Source organism: Chiloscyllium plagiosum, chromosome 7, assembly GCF_004010195.1.
Source record: "Chiloscyllium plagiosum isolate BGI_BamShark_2017 chromosome 7, ASM401019v2, whole genome shotgun sequence".
NCBI classification, from domain to species: domain Eukaryota; kingdom Metazoa; phylum Chordata; class Chondrichthyes; order Orectolobiformes; family Hemiscylliidae; genus Chiloscyllium; species Chiloscyllium plagiosum.
The window spans coordinates 46,713,999-46,733,533 of record NC_057716.1 but is presented as its reverse complement, the minus strand read 5'-3'; the positions used below and the strand labels follow the sequence as shown (position 1 = coordinate 46,733,533).

Below are 19,535 nucleotides of genomic sequence, written 5' to 3'. Positions count from 1 at the left end.
ACATAGCTAGTCTCATGGTGACTGTTTTTATTCCCATTGCTTATTGAATTTTATTGAATTTAAATTACACCCATGGTGTAATTTGACCCCATGGCCCAGGGCATTAGTTTGGGCTCTTGATTGTCAATCCAGTGAAATTGTCACTTATTGCTTTTATATAATGACCTGCCTTTTATTTTAAGGTCAAAAGTGGGCAGTTTGCTGATGAATGCCATGTCCACTCACCATTCCTCAGCTAATAAAACAGTCCATGCTCCATAAAGCAAGACCTGGACAACATACAGGATTGTGATAATAAGTGGCTAGTAACATTTGTGCTATATAAGTGCCAGGCAATTACTATCTCCTACTAAGAACCTAACCACCTTTCTCTGACACTTAATGGCATTATCATTGTCAAATCCCCAACATCACAATAATGGGGTCGCCATTAACCAGAAATTCAAATGACCCTGGCACATAAATGTTATGGCTACTGCGCAAGGTCAGAAACTGGGCATACTGCAAGAAATAGTTCATTTCCTGATTCCCCACGGAGGGGAAGGTTTTTCACCATTTACAAGATACAAGACAGGAGTGTGCTGGTGTACTCCACTTTATTTGGATAGATACAATAACTAAGAAATTTGACACGACCAGACAAAGGAGTCTGCTTGACTGACATAAGCAAAGTCAACCTATCATCTTCACCTGCTCCTGCCCTACCGAACTTATCTCCTCATATCTTGACAACATCCTGTCCCCCTTGGTCCAAGAACTTCCCACATACATTCAGGACATCACCCACACCCTCCACCATGACCTTTGTTTCCTGGCCCCCAACACCTCATCTTCACCATGGACATCCCAGGCCCTATACATACACATCCACCATGGTGAAGGCTCCAATGACTTCCGTTTCTTCCTAAATAAAAGCAAATTACTGCAGATGCTGGAATCTGAAACCAAAAGAGAAAATACTGGAAAATCTCAGCAGGTCTGGCAACGTGTAAGGATAGAAAAGAGCTGACATTTCGAGTCTAACTGACCCTTTGTCAAAGCTGAGAACAAGTTCAGCCAGGTGGAGGATGGAGATTGTTTGGGCCTCTTTTCGAGAAAGAAGCGAAGAGCTTTCGAGCTGTCTTGGTGTGGGATGGAGGTGTAAAGAGATTGCACATCCATGGTGAATAGAAGGTGGTTAGGGCCTGCGAATTGAAAGCTGTCAATGTGTCGCAAGGCATTAGAGGAATCCCGGATGTAGGTGGGGAGGGAGTGAATCAGAGGAGTGAGGATGGAGTCAAGGTAGGAGGAAATAAGTTCAGCCGGGCAGGAGCATGCTGACACAATGGGCCTGCGGGAAGTCCTTCTTGTGGATTTTGGGGAGTAGGCAGAAACGGGCTGTCCAGGATTGGGAAACTATGAGGTTGGAAGCTGTGTGGGGGGAGGCATCCGGAGGAAATGAGGTCAGTCACGGTGTTGGAGACAATGGCTTGATGCTCAGTGGTGTGGTCATGCTCCAGGGGGAGGTAGGAGGAGGAATCTGAGAGTTGGTGCTCAGCCTCTTGAGGTAGAGGTCAGTACGCCAAACGACAACAGCACCCCCTTTGTCAGCAAGTTTGATGACAAGGTTGGGGTTGGACCTAAGGGAGTGAAGGGGAGAAAGTTCGGATGGAGAGAGGTTGGAATGGGTAAGAGAGGCAAAGAAATTAAGGCGGCCAATGTCCCATCGACAATTTGACAAAGAGTCAGTTAGACTCAAAACGTCAGCTCTTTTCTATCCTTACAGATGCTGGCAGACCTGCTGAGATTTTCCAGCATTTTCTCTTTTGGTTCTGTTTCTTCCTCTCCTGCTGATCGAACCAGTACTTCTCCACCAACACATTCATTCAATTGGCAGAATTGGTCATTACCCTCAACAATTTCTCCTTTGAGTCCTCCTATTTCCTTCAAACCAATGGGGTAGCCATGGGCACCCGCATGGGTCCCAGCTATGCCTGTCTCTTCGTCGGATATGTGGAACAGTCCATCTTCCTCAGTTACACTGGCACCATTCTCCACCTTTTCCTCTGCTATGTTGATGACTGTATTGGCATCACCTTGTGCTCCCACGAGGAGGTTAAACAGTTCATCAACTTCACAAATACCTTCCACCCTGACGTCAAGTTCACCTGGATCATCTCAGATACCTCCCTCTCCTTCCTAGTCACCTCTGTCTCCAGCTCCATTGACTGATTCACATGGACATCTACTTCAAACCCACCGACTACAACTGGACTATACCTCCTCCCAGCACCCACTCCTGTAAAAACGCTTTCCTTTACTCCCAATTCCTCTGCCGTATCTGCTCCCAGGAGGAGCAATTGCACCCCAGAACATCACAGGTGGCCTCCTACTTCGAAGACCACAATTTCCCCTCCCACATGATCAACAATGCCCTCCAGCGCATCTCCTCCACTTACCAAACCTCCTCCCTTGAACCCCACCCCTCCCCTCCAACCGCAACAAGGATAGAACCCTCCTGGTCCTCACCTTCCACCCCACTAATCTCTGGAGGGAGTTCGTTATCTTCTGCCATTTCTGCCATCTACAGTCAGACCCTACCACTAAAGATATATTTCCTACCCTACCCCATATGCTTTCCATAAAGATCATTCTATCCGCAACTCCCTTGTTAGGTCCACCCCCCCAACCAACCTCTACTCCCAGCACCTTCCCTTACCACCGCATACACACCTCCCCCTCACATCTGTCCAAGGCCCCAGAGGATCCTTTCATATCCAGCAGAGATTTTCCTGCACATCCAAACACCTCATCTACTGTGTCTGTTGCTCTCGATGTGGTCTCCTCTACATTGGGGTCACAGGATGCCAACTCACAATGTTTTGGAGAACATGTCTGGGACACATGCACCAAACAACCCCACCACCCTGTGACCGACTACTTCAACTCCTCCTCCCATTCCACCAAGGACATGCAAGTCCAAGACCTCCTCCATTGCCAAATCCAAGCCACCTGACGACTGGAGGAAGAACACCTCATCTTCTGGCTTGGGACACTCCAACCACACAGCAACAACGTTGACTTCATCAGTTTCCTAATCTCCCCTTCCTCATCTCAGATCCAACCCTCCAACTTGGCACCGCCCTCTTAAATTGTCCTACCTGTCCATCTTCCTTCCCACCTGTGACCATCACCCTCCAGCTGCATCTACCTATTGCCTTCCCAGCTACCTTCCTCCAACACGCACCCTCCTATTTATCTCTCAGACCCCTTTCCTCCACATTCCTGATGAAAGGCTTATGCCTGAAACATTGACTCTCCTGCTCCTTGGATGCTGCCTGACCTGTTGTGCTTTTCCAGCACCACATGTTTTGACTCTGATCTCCAGCATCTGCATAAGGTCTGAACTGAAAACAGAAAATACCAGAGAACACAACAGGTCTGACAGCATCTGAGGAATAGGAAATATAGTCGAGACCTGTTTTTTGGCCTAGTACCTTCAGAAAATATGCAATGGCCACAGCCAATGATCCATAAGTAAATGTCATTCCACGAAACCTTACAATTAATATTGGATGAACCTTACCTGTGCAAGCAGCAGATTAATGGAGAATAAATGCGGTAACTGCTTAAATTTCTTACTCAAAAGCATAACAGCCACAGACCAAACCTGTATAAAAGAACAAAGTTGTGTAAGTTAATCAAATTACAATTGTAATTGCCAAACATATGATTTAAAAAAAAACTTTGAAACAGCACAGAATTAAAGTTTTTTTGAGTGGCAATTCTAATTAATTTATAAATAACAATGTTGCTCATTGCATTGTTCATGGTAAATCAGAGGTTATGCTTAATTATGACAGATTTAACTACTCAACTACTGCGAAGTATTGTAAAAAGGAAAATCCTGGGGCTAATTCACAGCTTCTTACTCTGCACAATGATGATTAAAATAAATGAAACTGAACAGAAAGGTAGAGTTTACTGCCTCCAGATGCCTTAGATTGGAACTTGTTTTTACAAAACTCCTTGCGGAGGTGCCAGATTATCAAGATCAGAAGAAAACAACAAATACTGCTTTATTTTCCTTTCTTCTTTCATTTTTAACAATGGTCATCTTCATCATTAGTTTCCACAGATGACCAGTTGCAATCTCTCATTGTTCTAGATAAATGAAATTTGAGTCAATCAAGAGAGTGATACCTAAACTTAATCGATTGTGGCACTCTCTGATGTTACACATAATATAAATAAAAAGGTTTTATTTCACAATCACAATGGACTGATAGCATTTATCAAACTAAAATGAATAATATGTTTGATAAAGATCAACAAATTTTATAGAATATATTGTAAAATGCATCATTCAGTTGCTGAGCAGGTTTTCTGAGTAATCTGGGCCAAAGGTTTAGAGTACAAAGTCTAGCTATATGAATAACCAAATCTTGATGAGAGTCAGGAGCAAGACTGTATGTGTTCCTATAGCATTAGCAGGTATAGAATAAGCACTAGTGAGGCATCTAAGTTTTTTTGGTGGTCAAATGCAAACAGAGGGAGAAAATGTGGCATCAGTAGAGCAAATACAATTTTAATGCAACTTCTGCATAGCTGGAATTCTTATTGTAGTTGTGTCCTTACTTTGTTTCAGTGAAGATCTCTGGTGCTGACTACTGCTGGGATAGCTTGCTCCTTCATGTGGCTGAACTCTGAAGTACAAGTGCAATTTTCTACGATCTATTAAATGTAAAGTAAGTAAGACAAGCAATTTGGAGTCAAGCTAGTCGGTGTTTATTGGGGAGAAAATCTAAAAATAGCAAAAGGAGGAGTTAGATAGTAGGAAGAGAAGTTGTGGCAATGGGGAAAGTTGTGGTGTGTGAAAGCAGTATAAACTGGGGCTGAGTACCTTGTCAAGCACCTTATCTTACACAGAAAATGATTGATAGGATTTTCAGGAACTTACAACACAGCAGAAGTAGGGATCTGAATTGACAGAATTATTTTATGTTATAGCGGTTAATCCTTTTTATAGATTTATACTAAAAATTAGGTTTGCCTATCACAATCGAATAGTGATAGCACTCTTGTCTTCAAATCTGAGGGATCCATTTCTCCTTCAGACACTAAAGTACATATTTCAGATGACATCTCAATGCAGTACTGATTGATTATGGTACTGCCATAGAGGACATCTTTTGGTAAGATACTAACTTATTGATTTATATAATTTTGTGTGGTGTACTGGAACAGAAATTGTTGAAACACTATTCAAAGCTGAGTCCGCAGAAACAGCCCTCAGTGACTGCTTACATTATGTTGATACCTAGCAGTAACAATACTGTACACTGTTAAAATACAAACGAGACAGCCCAAACAATAAACGGAAACAGCAAGCTCACTGTCTATGTGCCACAGAAGTCCCTGACTCAATTGCTGTGGAATCCATGTCTCTTAACAAAATATTCAATTTATTTCTGTATTAACTGGAGTCAGTTACTCCAGACCCTTCAATTTTTTTTTTAAGAAATTGCATAGTCACATGATCATTCCAATGTTCAAGCTGATAAAGCTTCCCCTCACCCAAAGCTTAGCAGTAAATAGCTAGTCAAACGTCATAGGTGTGATGTCTCTGTTAAAAACAATTGTAAAATATAGCTGGTGCAACAAGTATATGTACTCATCTCAAGAAAAGATTATTTTTGAATGATGTCACCCTCAAATTTTCCACATTCCACAGAATAGACGGACAGGCTATTCAATCTTTTGTCATAGAACAAATTTACATCCCAGGAATTAGTTTGGTGAACCTTTGTTACATTCCCTTTATGGTAATTAAACATTTCCATATGTAAGGGACACCAAAATGGCACACAAAGCTAGCAGATAATTGGTTTATAACAATATTTATGCACTTTTATATTTGGCAATTATGAGAAGTGGAATTCTCTGTGTTAAGGGTCATTGATAGGACTTAGGAATGATGCTGGTCTCTGTCAGAACAGGGTTGAGCCCTCCGGAGTCTGATAGTACTATTCATGTTGTTGGAGTTTGGAAGCATCACTATCAAAAAGGATGATTTTCAGTGAATTACTGATATTTTCAGTATACAGTACATAACTTGGCATAAGTTGAAATACAAGTCATCAACATCTCAAAATATATACCAAAATCATAATGAATTAACCTCAACTTTAACATCAAAAACTCAACTTTTTTCAACAGTAGTGAGAAAACTGCATGCTAAATCAAATATTTAACATTAGAAATGAATATTTTTACAGAAACCGTATACTAACCAGAAAAACAAGGGTGACTATGCTTATGTCAAAGCTGATGCTCTGAATGGCAGATTGTAACACCTGTGTGTGCATAGATGGAATTGTCAAAAGCCAAGCAGACACATACATAATGGGAGCAGATACAAATGTATTTATCACCATCCCAGGAGTCACCTATAAAATAATTTTATATAAAAGTTATTGACAATAGTGATGTTGACACAGAAAAAAATGAACAAGTTGTGATTATCTAAATGAGTGCTTCCTCTAAGCTTTCTAAGACTTATGGTCTCATAATCTGTACTTAGAACAGAGAACAGTACAGGACAGTAACAGGCCCTTCAGCCCACATGTCTGTGCCGACCATGGTGCCATTCTAAACTAATCCCATCTGCCTGGACATGGTCCATATCGCTGTATTCCCTGCTTGTTCATGTATTTGTCTAACCCGCTTTTCAAATATTGCTACTGTATCAACTTCCACTGAAAAGAAATATGGTTCTGCATGGAAAACATTAACGAGTTATTCAACAGTGTTCATACTAAATTTACTGAGGCTTGAATTATTTGCAAGTATCATAAAAAAGCTGAATACATAATTTAAAAGAGTTTCAACTCATAAATACCCTCTTAATAAATCCCTGTCTTGTAAAAAAAAAACTCTTCCTATTTGAAATTTAGAATGGGAGACTAATTCTTGATGTACTTACAATTTCAATTTCCATATTGTATTGACTTGCATATATAGCTACACTTGGTGCTGTTGGAAAAATGCCATAGAAAAATGCATAGTTTGAGAGGCTGGTGTAGTTAGCTGCAGTATTACCATTGTCTAGTAATTCCACCATTTCACGGCTGATGAGGGGAAGTACCAACCTATGAATTTTAAAACAAATATTTTATTACAAATTAAATGAAACAGTAAATCATATTAGTCTGTTCAGAAAATTGAAAAAAAAATTCAAATTTATCACATGAAATTATTGACTTAAATTTCTAAGGATTGCTAAATCCAAACTACTCAATTAATCACCCAACTTTTTGCTATGAAAGTAACCACAACCTTGTCACAAGGTTGACAGCCTTGGTTCCCAACAGACAGAAGGGTAAGAAAAATTAAGTATAAGTCAAGGCATTATGTAATGAACTGCCACATGAATATTATTGGAGAACAAAGTCTGTGCTGTGTTATATATTTGAAGTATAGAAGAAACAGGTGAGAGATTAGTTTAGAAATCCACATAAGAAAATAGAGACTAAAGTTTGCAATGTAGAATGAATTTAAAAGCTACTGTGAAAAGCACATCATCATGTATCAGACAATAAATGTTTTTCTTTCAAGTCGGAGGGAGATGGCAAGTGTTCCTCATATATGGGAAAAGTGTTGGAACACTGCTGTGTTGGTTATCACATCTAAATTTAGTTTTTCACTATGTTTATGCAAGATTTCTCTTATGCAAAACTGAAAGTGAGCAAGAGAGAGAAAGAGAATATTCCAGCCAGAGCACATGAATTCAAAGGCAGGGCAAGTAAAAGCAAGCACTAAACTAAAAGAAAGTGTAGAAAAATGAATGGGCACAAAAGCAGAGTAGACATAAGAGAATTCGATGAATACTTCATAATGTGTTATTGTTATAATCAAAAGAGTGAATGGTAAAGAGAAAGAAAACATGCAAGATAGAATTAGTGAGAAGACAAAACAGAGCGCATTTCTGCTCAAGGCAAGGAGACTTTAAGACAGAAACTTATGCTGCAATCAAGATTTATTAGATGACATCTTATCTTGTGATTCACTTTCTTTAGAACTTCAACACCTTAAAACTTCTGAGCTTCCTAAATGTTTTTTTCAAAATCTCTCTAACATTCTCCTGTGTGAACAAGCAAGAGAGAAGAACAACAGAAGCAAGAGTGAACCTGCAATAGGGAGTGTAAAATGCATGAGAGAATTTACCGGGCCGCATGGTGGCTTAGTGGTTAGCACTGCTACCTCACAGCGCTAAGGACCTCCTGTGGTGTCCTCTCAGAGTCCAAAGAAGTGCAGTTTAGGTGGACTGGCCATGCTACATTGCCCATAATGTCCAGGGATGTGCATGTTAGGATGTGCAGGGTTATAGAGATAGGGTGGGGTGGGGCGTTAGGGGTCTGGATCTGCCTCAATGCTCTATGGAGTGATTGTATAATACAGAAAGCACTAGAGTGCATCTTCTCAGGAAAGTGAGAGTGAGTGACAGGATGAGAGAAAAATCATGATGTTCACAGAAAAACAAAATGTTCGAGACAAGTATAGTTCTCGATAGGAACTGAGAGATGATGGGGAATGGAGGAAATATATCAAAATTAAGTGCAAGATCAGCCTAGGGCTTAAGAAAGGGATAAGGGAACAAGGGAAAAAGAAGATGACAAAATGGAAAGGTGGTAGAAGAACAAGAACAAGAATACCATAGTGAGCAATGAGAAAGTGCAAATGAATGAAAAAGGAAGAGCAGAACAAGCAAAGCAACATGACTAAATCAGCGAGGAAGAGAAAACCAAAATGCATGAATAAGAATGCATCACATAGGAACAAACATGATTCAGGATGGGTGTGCACAACTGAAAAGAAATAATGTGTACACAGAAGACCACACATAAGCAAGTATAGGTAGGAGAAAGAAAGAAAATATATGTGAGACAGACCAGCACATGAATGCAAGATAGTGGAAAAGAGCAAAAAGGACAGTGAACAAGTACAGATGTGAAAGTATATAGCGTGAGAGTGAGAACACATGTGACTGGACAGGAGCATTTTTCAAATTCTTGAACTGCACATGGGGACTGCTGGATGGAGGTTAATTGCATCTACCGTTAAGGGAATACTGGGATTATTGAACTCAAATTCCAGCATCTACCAATTTGAGAACATTACTTGGGTCTCTGGATTATTAGAGACAATAACATTTGACTATCACCTCTCCTGAGGTGAGTGATATAACACTGTCAAGAATTAAGTAATGACCCTCCAGTGATGGACACCTCATTAATTAATGTGGTGCCACTGCTCAAGAAGAGTGGCAAGTACAAGCGATGGAACTATAGACCAGTGAGCCTGATGTCAGTGGTGGGCAAGTTGTTGGAGGGCATCCTGAGGGACAAGATGCACATGTATTTGGAAAGGCAAGGACTGATTAGGGATAGTTAACACAGCTGTGTGTGTGGGAAACCGTGTCTCACAAACTTGATTGTTACTTCTTCAAAAAACTCAAAGAGGATTGATGAGGGCAGAGCAGTAGAGTTTGTGCGAAGATTTGTAGCTCGGGTGCTCGTTGTTGTGGTTCTGTTCGCCGAGCTGGAAGTTTTTGTTGCAAACGTTTCGTCCCCTGGCTAGGCGACATCATCAGTGCTTGGGAGCCTCCTGCGAAGCGCTTCTTTGATGTTTCCTCCGGTGTTTATAGTGGTCTGTCCCTGCCGCTTCCGGTTGTCAGTTTCAGCTGTCCGCTGTAGTGGTTGGTATATTGGGTCCAGGTCGATGTGTTTGTTGATGGAGTTTGTGGATGAATGCCATGCCTCTAGGAAATCCCCGGCTGTTCTCTGTCTGGCTTGCCCTATGATAGTAGTGTTGTCCCAGTCGAATTCATGTTGCTTGTTGTCTGCATGTGTGGACAACAGTAAAGGCGTTCGACAAAGTTCCTCATGGGAGACTGGTTAGCAAGGTTAGATCTCATGGAATACAGAGAAAACTAGCCATTTGGATACAGAATTGGCTCAAAGGTAGAAGACAGAGGATGGTGATGGAGGATTGTTTTTCAGACTGGAGGCCTGTGACCAGTGGAATGCCACAAGTGCTGGGTCCACTACGTTTCATCATTTACATAAATGATTTGGATGTGAGCATAAGAGGTATAGTTAGTAAGTTTGCGGATGACACCAAAATTGGAGGTGTTGTGGACAGCTAAGAAGGTTACCTCAGATTACAATGGGATCTTGATCAGATGGGCCAATGGGCTGAGAAATGGCAGATGGAGTTTAATGTAGATAAATGAGAGGTGCTGCATTTTGGGAAAGCAAATCTTCGCAGGACTTATACACTTAATGGTAAGGTCATAGGGAGTGTTGCTGAACAAAGACACCTTGGAGTGCAGGTTCATAGCTCCTTGAAAGTGGAGTCGCAGGTAGATAGGATAGTGAAAAATGTGTTTGGTATGCTTTCCTTTATTGGTCAGAGTACTGAGTACAGGAGTTGGGAGGTCATGTTGCAGCTGTACAGATCGTTGGTTAGGCCACTTTTGGAATACTGCGTGAAATTCTGGTCTCCTTCCTATCAGAAGGATGTTGAGAAACTTGAAAGGATTCAGAAAACATTTACAAGGATGTTGCCAGGGTTAGAGGATTTGAGCTATAGGGAGAGATTGAATAGGCTGGGGCTGTTTTCCCTGGAATGTCGGAGGCTGACATTTTATAAAATCATGAGGGTCACGGATAGGGTAAATAGACAAAGTCTCTTCCCTGGGTGAGGGAGTCCAGAACTAGAGGGCATAGGTTTAGGGTGAGAGGGGAAAAATATAAAAGTACCCAAGGGGCAACTTTTTCATGCAGAGGGTGATACGTGTATGGAATGTGCTGCCAGAGGAAGTGGTGGAGGCTGGTACAATTGCAACATTTAAGAGGCATTTGGATGGGTATATGAATAGGAAGGGTTTGGAGGGATATGGGCCAGGTGGGTCTAGATTGGGTTGAGATATCTGGTCGGCATGGGCGTGTTGGACCGAAGGGTCTGTCGATGTGCTGTGCATCTCTACTGGGAATGCAGGGCTGGCTGTCCACTGGGAAGGAAATCTTATTCCAGAAGGCTGCAGATGGTCACTTATCAAAGCCTTCACAGCTCTTCCATAACAATGAAAATTTCCATTTGTGAATTTGCCTCACACTGAGCCTTCAAACCCATGCCAGGTTGAAACCTAGAAGAGGGTGATGATGATGCAGGGATCCAAAAGTGACTTTATTTTCACGATATTTTATTCCCCGCAATCCTGCCTCACCTTGCCCGGTAAAAATGTTTGTCTCCATAATTATGCAACTTACAAGAATAAATTAATCGGTCCTTGAGGCTCATACTTGTTGCCTTTGAACCCCTGCCATACCACTTCTTTTCAGGAGGCCATGCCATATCTTGTGACACTCAGGTACTTGACAGACAGGCAGCAAGTCTTTCCCCAGATCAAGGGCCGATTGGTAGCCAGCTCTTCTGTACTCAGCAGCCCCAACAGTCAGTGGCTGTTGCTAGTACTGGTACTACACCCAACCAAGATTTCAGATTGGGGAGGAATCCCAGCAGGGTTGAAGCATGGTGGAAAGGGGGTTGCAGGCGAGGGAGGGTTGGCAGCAAGGGCAGAACTCCCCTTTATGATGCTGGGCTACTCATTCAGGCATCAAGGTGCCTTTGAATGCAGGATCGCAGCAGGCAGTCCATAAGCAGATTTGAGTTTTCAGCTGTGCTCCCCACATGATAAATCTTCAAACCTGCCACTCCAAAGACATCAGCAACAATGAGATGGGCTTTAATTTCTCCTCGAGGTCTCGTTTTGTGGCAGGATGGGAAAATTTACCGGCGCCCTCTCATCATGAACCTAATGAGGGTGGAGGCAGGATGGCGATAGGGTCTCTACCCATCATCCTGCTAGCTGATTAAACCCCAAAATCACCAGAAAGGAGGGAACTAGATTCTGCCTCATGTATGAAAATACCATGCTGTTGATTCGGAATACCCTCCCTGTGCCTCTGCCCATGTTCTTCTCGATATGCACCAAGAGCTGTTCACCGATAGGAAAATTATGCCAGTTTGGAATTATCCTGTGTTGCTTCTCTATTTCTCCTCCCTCTTCTAATCCTGTAGGTGATCATTTCCTACTTTGAACAAAGTATATTTTTTCTCCATTATGTCTCTAGTTCACTCAGTCACTGATCCTTTTTCCAGTAATAAAATGTAAGTTGTGAAAATTTTCTGATTTTGCAAGAGGAATCCCAATATTTAAAAGAAAAGAACTTAACTCCCATATAAAATAGACAGAGTAGAAAATTTAAATTGTAAGAATCAGCCACGAGTTGCACTTATAACACATCAGACAGCAAGATTTTTCTACTTACAGTTTGGCTGTGATCAGCAGAATAATTGCAACAAATGAATTTTTTTTCAGTTTCTTGATTTGTCCCACCATTGTAAGTCCAAGATAAAAGAGAGCTGAACCACTGAAAGAGCTTGCCAGACCATCCAGAAATTCTCCAATAATCACCGGAATCTTTCGTTCAAAGATAAAATTCCCACAAATTCCAACAATGACCATAAAAACAATTGGGTTTTTAAAAACCTGTAACAATACCAGTGCAACAGTCTTCAGTTTGCTTTGTTCAGTGTTCATATTTTCCCTCCATTTTTGTATTTCACAGAAGATGAAACCAATTGGATTTAATAACATCAGTGAGATGGGTGCCACCAAGTAAATGTACTGAAGGTATTCCGGATATGTATCTCTGTATAGAGCTTCAACTGAAACACACATAAAACCATTAGGTTACCACAACAGAAATGTTAATTCCCTGGTATTTCAAGATTTATCTGATTTATCTTGCATTGTAAAGTGAATTATTTAATACATAATAGCGTGAATAGGTTTGTGACAAACTATGCTAAGTGTAAATCTCAATTGCCTCTGCTGTTAATTTGCTGTTTTGCCATCCTATCTTTACAGTCACTAATCTGCTTAACTACTTGCTATCCAATCACTTTTAACACCCTTCTCCCCCCCAAAAAAAGTATTTTCCTCCAACCTGACTAATATCTTTTTGGTATGGCCCCGTGTTTTCACTATGACTCTAAGAGACAAAGACTAGTTGGAAAATGGCACATAACTGGTTTAACCTTCCATCAAATCTTCTGAATTACATCAAAATCTTTCATTTATATTGTATTCTTTGATGTATTCTGTTATCTATTCCGACATGGTTTCCAGGAACGCTATCAAATCAAATGTGACACTAAGAAATTTGAGAATGTGACGGATGGACCACATTTGCTAAAGGGGTGAAGGGCTGGGAATGATGCACAAGAGACCATAGTCAGAGAAATAGAGACAGGTGACCAAAAGCTTGGTTGATTTTAACAAATATCTTAAAGGGAGGAGAGTGAGGCGGGAAGAGGGAGCATTTTCAGGAGGGGGACTTGAAACCTGGAGTCTCGGTAGTTGGTGGCAAATGAAGCAATCAGGAAAAGTAGGGTTAATCTAGCATTACTCAGCCTCAACTTTCTCTGTTAAAAATGCCCACTGCTGCAGGATAAATAAATACAATCGCTGGGGATTTTTTTCAGAAATAATCAGCTGTCTCATTAAACCATTCTCGGAGGTATGGCATTGAGGGTGAGTTGGAGGTTTGGATTAGGAATTGGCTGGCTGGAAGAAGACAGAGGGTAGTAGTTGATGGTAAAGGTTCATCTTGGAGTGCAGTTACTAGCGGTGTTCCGCAAGAATCTGTTTTGGGACCATTGCTGTTTGTCATTTTTATAAATGACCTGGAGGGGCTAGAAGGTTGGGTGAGCAAGTTTGCGGATGATATGAAAGTCGGTGGAGTTGTTGACAGTGAGGAAGGATGTGTCAGGTTACAGCGGGATACAGATAAGCTGCAGATTTGGGCAGAAAGGTGGCAAATGGAGTTCAATGTAGGTAAGTGTGAGGTGATTCACTTTGATAAGAGTAACAAAAAGATGGGGTACTGGGCTAATGGTCGGATACTTGGTGGTGTGGATGAACAGCGGGATCTTGGTGTCCATGTACACAGATCTCTGAAAGTTGCCACCCAGGTAAATAGTACGGTGAAGAAGGCATATGGCGTACTGGCTTTTATTGGTAGAGGAATTGAGTTCCGGAGCCCTGAGGTCATGTTGCAGTTGTATAAGACTCTGGTGCGGCCACATCTGGAGTATTGTGTGCAGTTTTGGACGTCACACTATAGGAAGGATGTGGAGGCACTGAAACGGGTGCAGAGGAGGTTTACCAGGATGTTGCCTGGTATGGAAGGAAAATCGTATGAGGAAAGACTGAGGCACTTGGGGCTGTTTTCACTAGAGAAAAGAAGGTTTAGGGGTGACTTGATTGAGGTGTACAAGATGATTAGGGGGTCAGATAGGGTCGACAGTATGAACCTTTTCCCGCGTATGGAGTCGGGTATTACAAGAGGGCATAGCTTTAAATTAAGGGGGGGGTAGATATAGGACTGAAGTTAGGGGTAGGTTCTTCACTCAGCGAGTCGTGAGTTCATGGAATGCCCTGCCAGTAGCAGTGGTGGACTCTCCCTCTTTATGGGCATTTAAACGGGCATTGGATAGGCATATGGAGGATAGTGGGCTAGTGTAGGTTAGGTGGGCTTGGATCGGCGCAACATCGAGGGCCAAAGGGCCTGTACTGTGCTGTATTTTTCTATGTTCTATGTTGTGCCCCCTCCACACACCTCCAACTGGCAAGATTGAAACTATCCATTCAGCTTACTCACCTTTTACAGAAAATCTCCTCCAGCCCTCTACCCTCCAAGAAGTCTCCATTTCTCTGACTATGGTCTCTTGTGCATCTTTCCCTGCCCTTCATCCCATTAGCAAAAAAGTGTCTTGTGTTTCATCCATCACATTCTCAAATTGCATCAGACTCGCTCCCCATACCTCTCAACCTTCTCTTCTTTGATATTCTCAACACCAAGTTTATGGTTACCCTTCTTACTATCTACACTTTCTTCCAATTATACATCTTGAACCACCTTAGGATTTTCTCTGTTGCTATTTAATGCAAGCAAACAACACAAATTCTCATACTGCACTTTCCAAAGTAAATTTTTGGTACCTTGTGGTTATTTTACATTGCTAAATGGGTAATGTCAAACTAAAGGTGTACCATTCTCTGTATAAATTCATGGAACTTGATAATACTTGGGCTTTCTGTACCCAACTTCTACACTCGGGGTCAAAAAGCAACTTTCACAAAGAACATTTAAACTATTGTCTTGATATTATGGCCGATGTTGATTACTCAACCAACATCTCTGAAAAAGAATAATATTATCATACTGTTTTGGAAAATTGCCTGCAGTTCTGCTTGTATTTATCATAACATTACTGCATAGCAAACATACTTTATTACCTCATATTTCCTTATTTAGTTCAATGTCAATTTTTGAATATGTTATTATGAAATAATTTGGGATATTTCCCTAATTTAAAGGTGCTTTATAAATGCACGGTGTTGTTGAATGAACAGTGGTGTTTTCATCCTTCTCAAAGTGATGAACATTTGGATTTGAGAACCCAGCAAAGGAGAAATATTTGATATTTATTCCTTTTGCATAAATCCATTAAAAGAGGTTTCTTGGCTTTGAAGGCTTATTGATATTCCCTTAAATCACTTCTCACAATAATCCTCCTTATAACCTAGGCAACAGTACTTCTATTTATACCTAATGATCATAACATTCAGAAACTGTATAAATCCATAACAAAAAAATAAGTAAAGAAAACAAGATCTTATCATTGAAACAAACAAGTAATTTAGACAAGTTTAAGGGATTCACAAGTGCAACGTTCAGTTTGACCTGTTAAAATAGTCATCTGAACAGAAAGAATCATAGCCCCTCGTAGTTAGCCTGAGCTGTGTAAGCTGCTAGAGACAACTGAGCTAGCTTCAGACTAGTGTGTGTTTTTTTGAAGCAACTTAATCTGCTTACAAAAAAATGCTAAAAGGTTGTAGAATAGCATAAGTAGCAGCCTTGGGAGGAGTATGGCACATAAAAGGAAGGTAGCAGATTGAACAAGCTCAAATGGATGATAGACTGAAACTAGTAGAATCCTGTATGACAACTAAACTGGCCCACTGTTTAAACTGCCTCTCCACTCCAGTATTAGGGCTTGTGATTTGTTTTACTGAACTCTGGATGATACTTATTCTCAAAGGGCAGCATGATCCCATTTAGATTATTCACCAAATCTTATAAGCAGTTTGTACGTCAATGGCATTGTCTTAATTATTGGACCTGGTGCTACATTCTCTTTAAGTATAGGGTTCCACGTAGATTTTGGAAATCTCTGTTCATACACTTTTCTGCGTTTCAATGTCAGTTTCCCAGAAGCAAAGAATGCATTCATGATGGTACTGCACTTTAAAAAAATAGATGAAGCGTGGGATGATTCCACACTGGATACATATGCAATCCCACCCAATGACACTTGAGTCTATAAAAGTTAAGAATCTCAATGATAGCACTTTGATTTACTTCTCACAAAGTTCAAACCTCAAAGTTCATTATGCACTTCACACATTTGTTTTTCCTGGTTTACTGCTTGTGCTTCAGTGCTGCATGAAATAAAAACGTGTGGGTTGCTTCTGCAAAGATCAGCAGCAGTGAACTGTTTGTCCTGGCTGATCAAGATTTGTGCTTTTCTGCTGCCAAGATCTGCTAACTCATACGAGTATTTTACTATTTTCTGAAACTTCTGCCCAGTTTCTACCAGGAGAATTTGTACTGCTTGAAGCAAGTATCTGATAACCTTTACTAACATTCAAGCAGCTTCACGTGCCTGTAGTTTATTTATAAATTCAATATAAACATACAAAATTGAAAGTCAAAGAAAGACAAGCTGGTCCATCAAACGTGCCCCACTTCTGGATATCCAGATAATCATGACTGAACACTCCTTTCCTCCTCCCTGTAGATCCCACCCTCCTCTGCAGATATGTAATATGGGAGAGGCTAAAGTAGAGAAAAAAAAGACAAGGCCTGTGAAGGAAAACAACATTCTCAAAAACTGCAACTCCTCCTTGCAGGTGATCTAAACTAGACCAGGAGATCACAGAAATTACACATTATCTATCAAAATATTTCTATTTCAATAAGGTCAATAAAGATATCTTCTCTATAACAGAATTTTTGCCCCAGTTAAGAAATAAAACAGCTTCCTCTTAGAGACAGTCAGCACCCAGCACACCAAATATACTCCAGAAGCTCATAACTCTGGGAAGGGAGACTGACTGGTGACCCCTGGTCCTCTCTAATCTGTTAAACTGGAATAGACTATCAAAAGGGATTATTTTACAAATCTCTAAATCCACATTACACTAAAGGAAACAGACCAAAGTCTTTGAGCCTATTGAGTCACTGAGCTTAATTAAGATACATGCTTACATGGCATTAATGTTACTGATTCCAGTGATTGTCATCAGCATTTGTACTTCAATGATCGATAGTTTATTTACCGTGCTTTAGTGATTCTGATCAACAAGCATTACATTGCATTACTCATACAGAATCCTGTGACCACAGTATTCATCTGTGTTATTGGGATTCACTGCACTTATTCCAGCCTTCAGAGTTGGGTTTGCTCAGTTGGCTAGACAGCTAGCATGGAATTCAGATAGCACCAAATAGAAGGATTTAATCCCTGTTGTGGCAGAAATGGATTTGAGGCCTGCTTCCTTGCCCTGCATAAACTGTGGTTTGGCAACCTTCAAATAATTGAGATGTCGACTCCAGTCACCATTATAGTAATTCAATCAATCCTTGAACGAACTCCATTTGCACATTTGATGCAGTCAAGCATGACCCGATGGGCCAAATAGCCTGCTTCCACATTGTAGGGATTGTATTCTATTCTATGAATTGTGCCATGTATCGTGATCAATTGTTTCTGATGAAAGATTATAGAGTGGAAACATTAACTCACTCTCTCTCTCTGTGCCGTCAGACCTGCTGAGTATTTCCAGCACTTATTGGTTTTATTTCAGATTTCCAGCATCAGCAGCATTTTGGTTTCTCTATACTGCTTTGTCAGATGCACTGCAAGCTTCAGCATATTTAGTGTCCTCCATGTGAACTTCCTTTTACCAAACGAACAGCACTGGTCCACCTGAACTGTCTACTGCTACGTTGTTGGGTCTTCCCTCACCTTCATCCATTGCATTGGCAGTTGTGACAAATGTCAAAACTTTCTGACTGCAGGAACTGAGCTCTGCAAACTCACATTCGTTCTGCACAGATCTCACAAAATTCTTCACATTTCAGCTTTGAGTATTCTTTATAATTTCACTTTCATTCCCCTACTAAAAATCACATGAGCATATGTATATCAGGCACATAGATCTCCATCGGTTTGTACATTTGTTGGGACTCAGCTACACCATTTGAGTGAAAACCTGCACAGACCTGTTGTGCAGAAGATAAAGATTTCTACCGACGTGTTTGACAGTTGTTTTAGTTTACGGGTATTTCCTTTCACTCAATGTACATTACGTGCTTAGAGTGCTATATCCGCAAAACACGAGCAAAGTAGCCATGGATTCCACTGGAGTAATCTGACAATATTCTTCTCAAGGGTTTTCAACATGCAACTTAAAGAATATTAACAGGTACCTCACTCCAGGGTTTTATTTCACGCTATTTATACTTGTGCTTAAGATTCTTCAAGAGAGAAATAATTCAGGATGAACTCATCACCTTTCATTTTATACATAACTGAATTTCTAAAAAGGAATTTTCACATGCTCTGGTAAATGAAAGGAGATGGAAAATACCAATAAACTTAAGCATGTATTTGTGAAGCTATTGCACCCAGGATTGATGAATGGCAATTTCTGACATAAATGCTAATAGTAGGTAGCACAACTGAAAAAACACACATATTTTAGTCACTTCATTGATGGTAGCATGGAGAGCAAGACAAAATGAAACTTGCCCATCCAAGATTCACCATCGGAGTGTGTGGCTTTTCTGCTTTCCTTCCCAATACAGAAAAAAAGAAGGCAATTTGGATGATACCAAGCAGAGCATTTAAAAAAAAAAAAGCCACTGGATCCTTAAATCTTCCATGATGCACAATAACATCTCATATTTCATTAGCATTGGACCAAAAAAAAACTTAGATTCCAGGAATAAAGCAGAACAATGATCAGAATCATTCTATGTACAGCCAGATTTAGCAGGCGGTGATTTAACTGTTGTGCAAAGGATGATGAAATATGTAGATTGGCAACTGAAGGACTTTAACCTGTTTACTACAATACCATTGATACAATACCCATGAATCATGATTGTTTTTACCTACAAATACAGATAAGGCAATGACTGCAGATGCTGGAAACCAGATTCTGGATTAGTGGTGCTGGAAGAGCACAGCAGTTCAGGCAGCATCCGAGGAGCAGTAAAATCGATGTTTCGGGCAAAAGCCCTTCATCAGGAATACAGGCAGAGAGCCTGAAGGGTGGAGAGATAAGTGAGAGG

The 19,535-nt window shown here is 40.8% G+C and overlaps 1 protein-coding gene across 9 annotated transcripts in view; it reads right to left on the bottom strand.

Moving 5' to 3' along the window:
• gpr155a (G protein-coupled receptor 155a) overlaps window positions 1-19,535 on the bottom strand; it is a 59,122-nt gene that overhangs the window by 21,038 nt on the left and 18,549 nt on the right. For all 9 annotated transcript variants that reach the window (XM_043693587.1, XM_043693586.1, XM_043693590.1 and 6 more), the window contains 4 exons: window positions 12,375-12,774; window positions 6,965-7,130; window positions 6,273-6,428; window positions 3,566-3,649 (listed from right to left, as the gene is read on the bottom strand). In XM_043693587.1, the coding sequence (XP_043549522.1) occupies window positions 3,566-3,649; window positions 6,273-6,428; window positions 6,965-7,130; window positions 12,375-12,774 (806 nt within the window). The remainder of the gene's footprint in view (window positions 1-3,565; window positions 3,650-6,272; window positions 6,429-6,964; window positions 7,131-12,374; window positions 12,775-19,535) is intronic.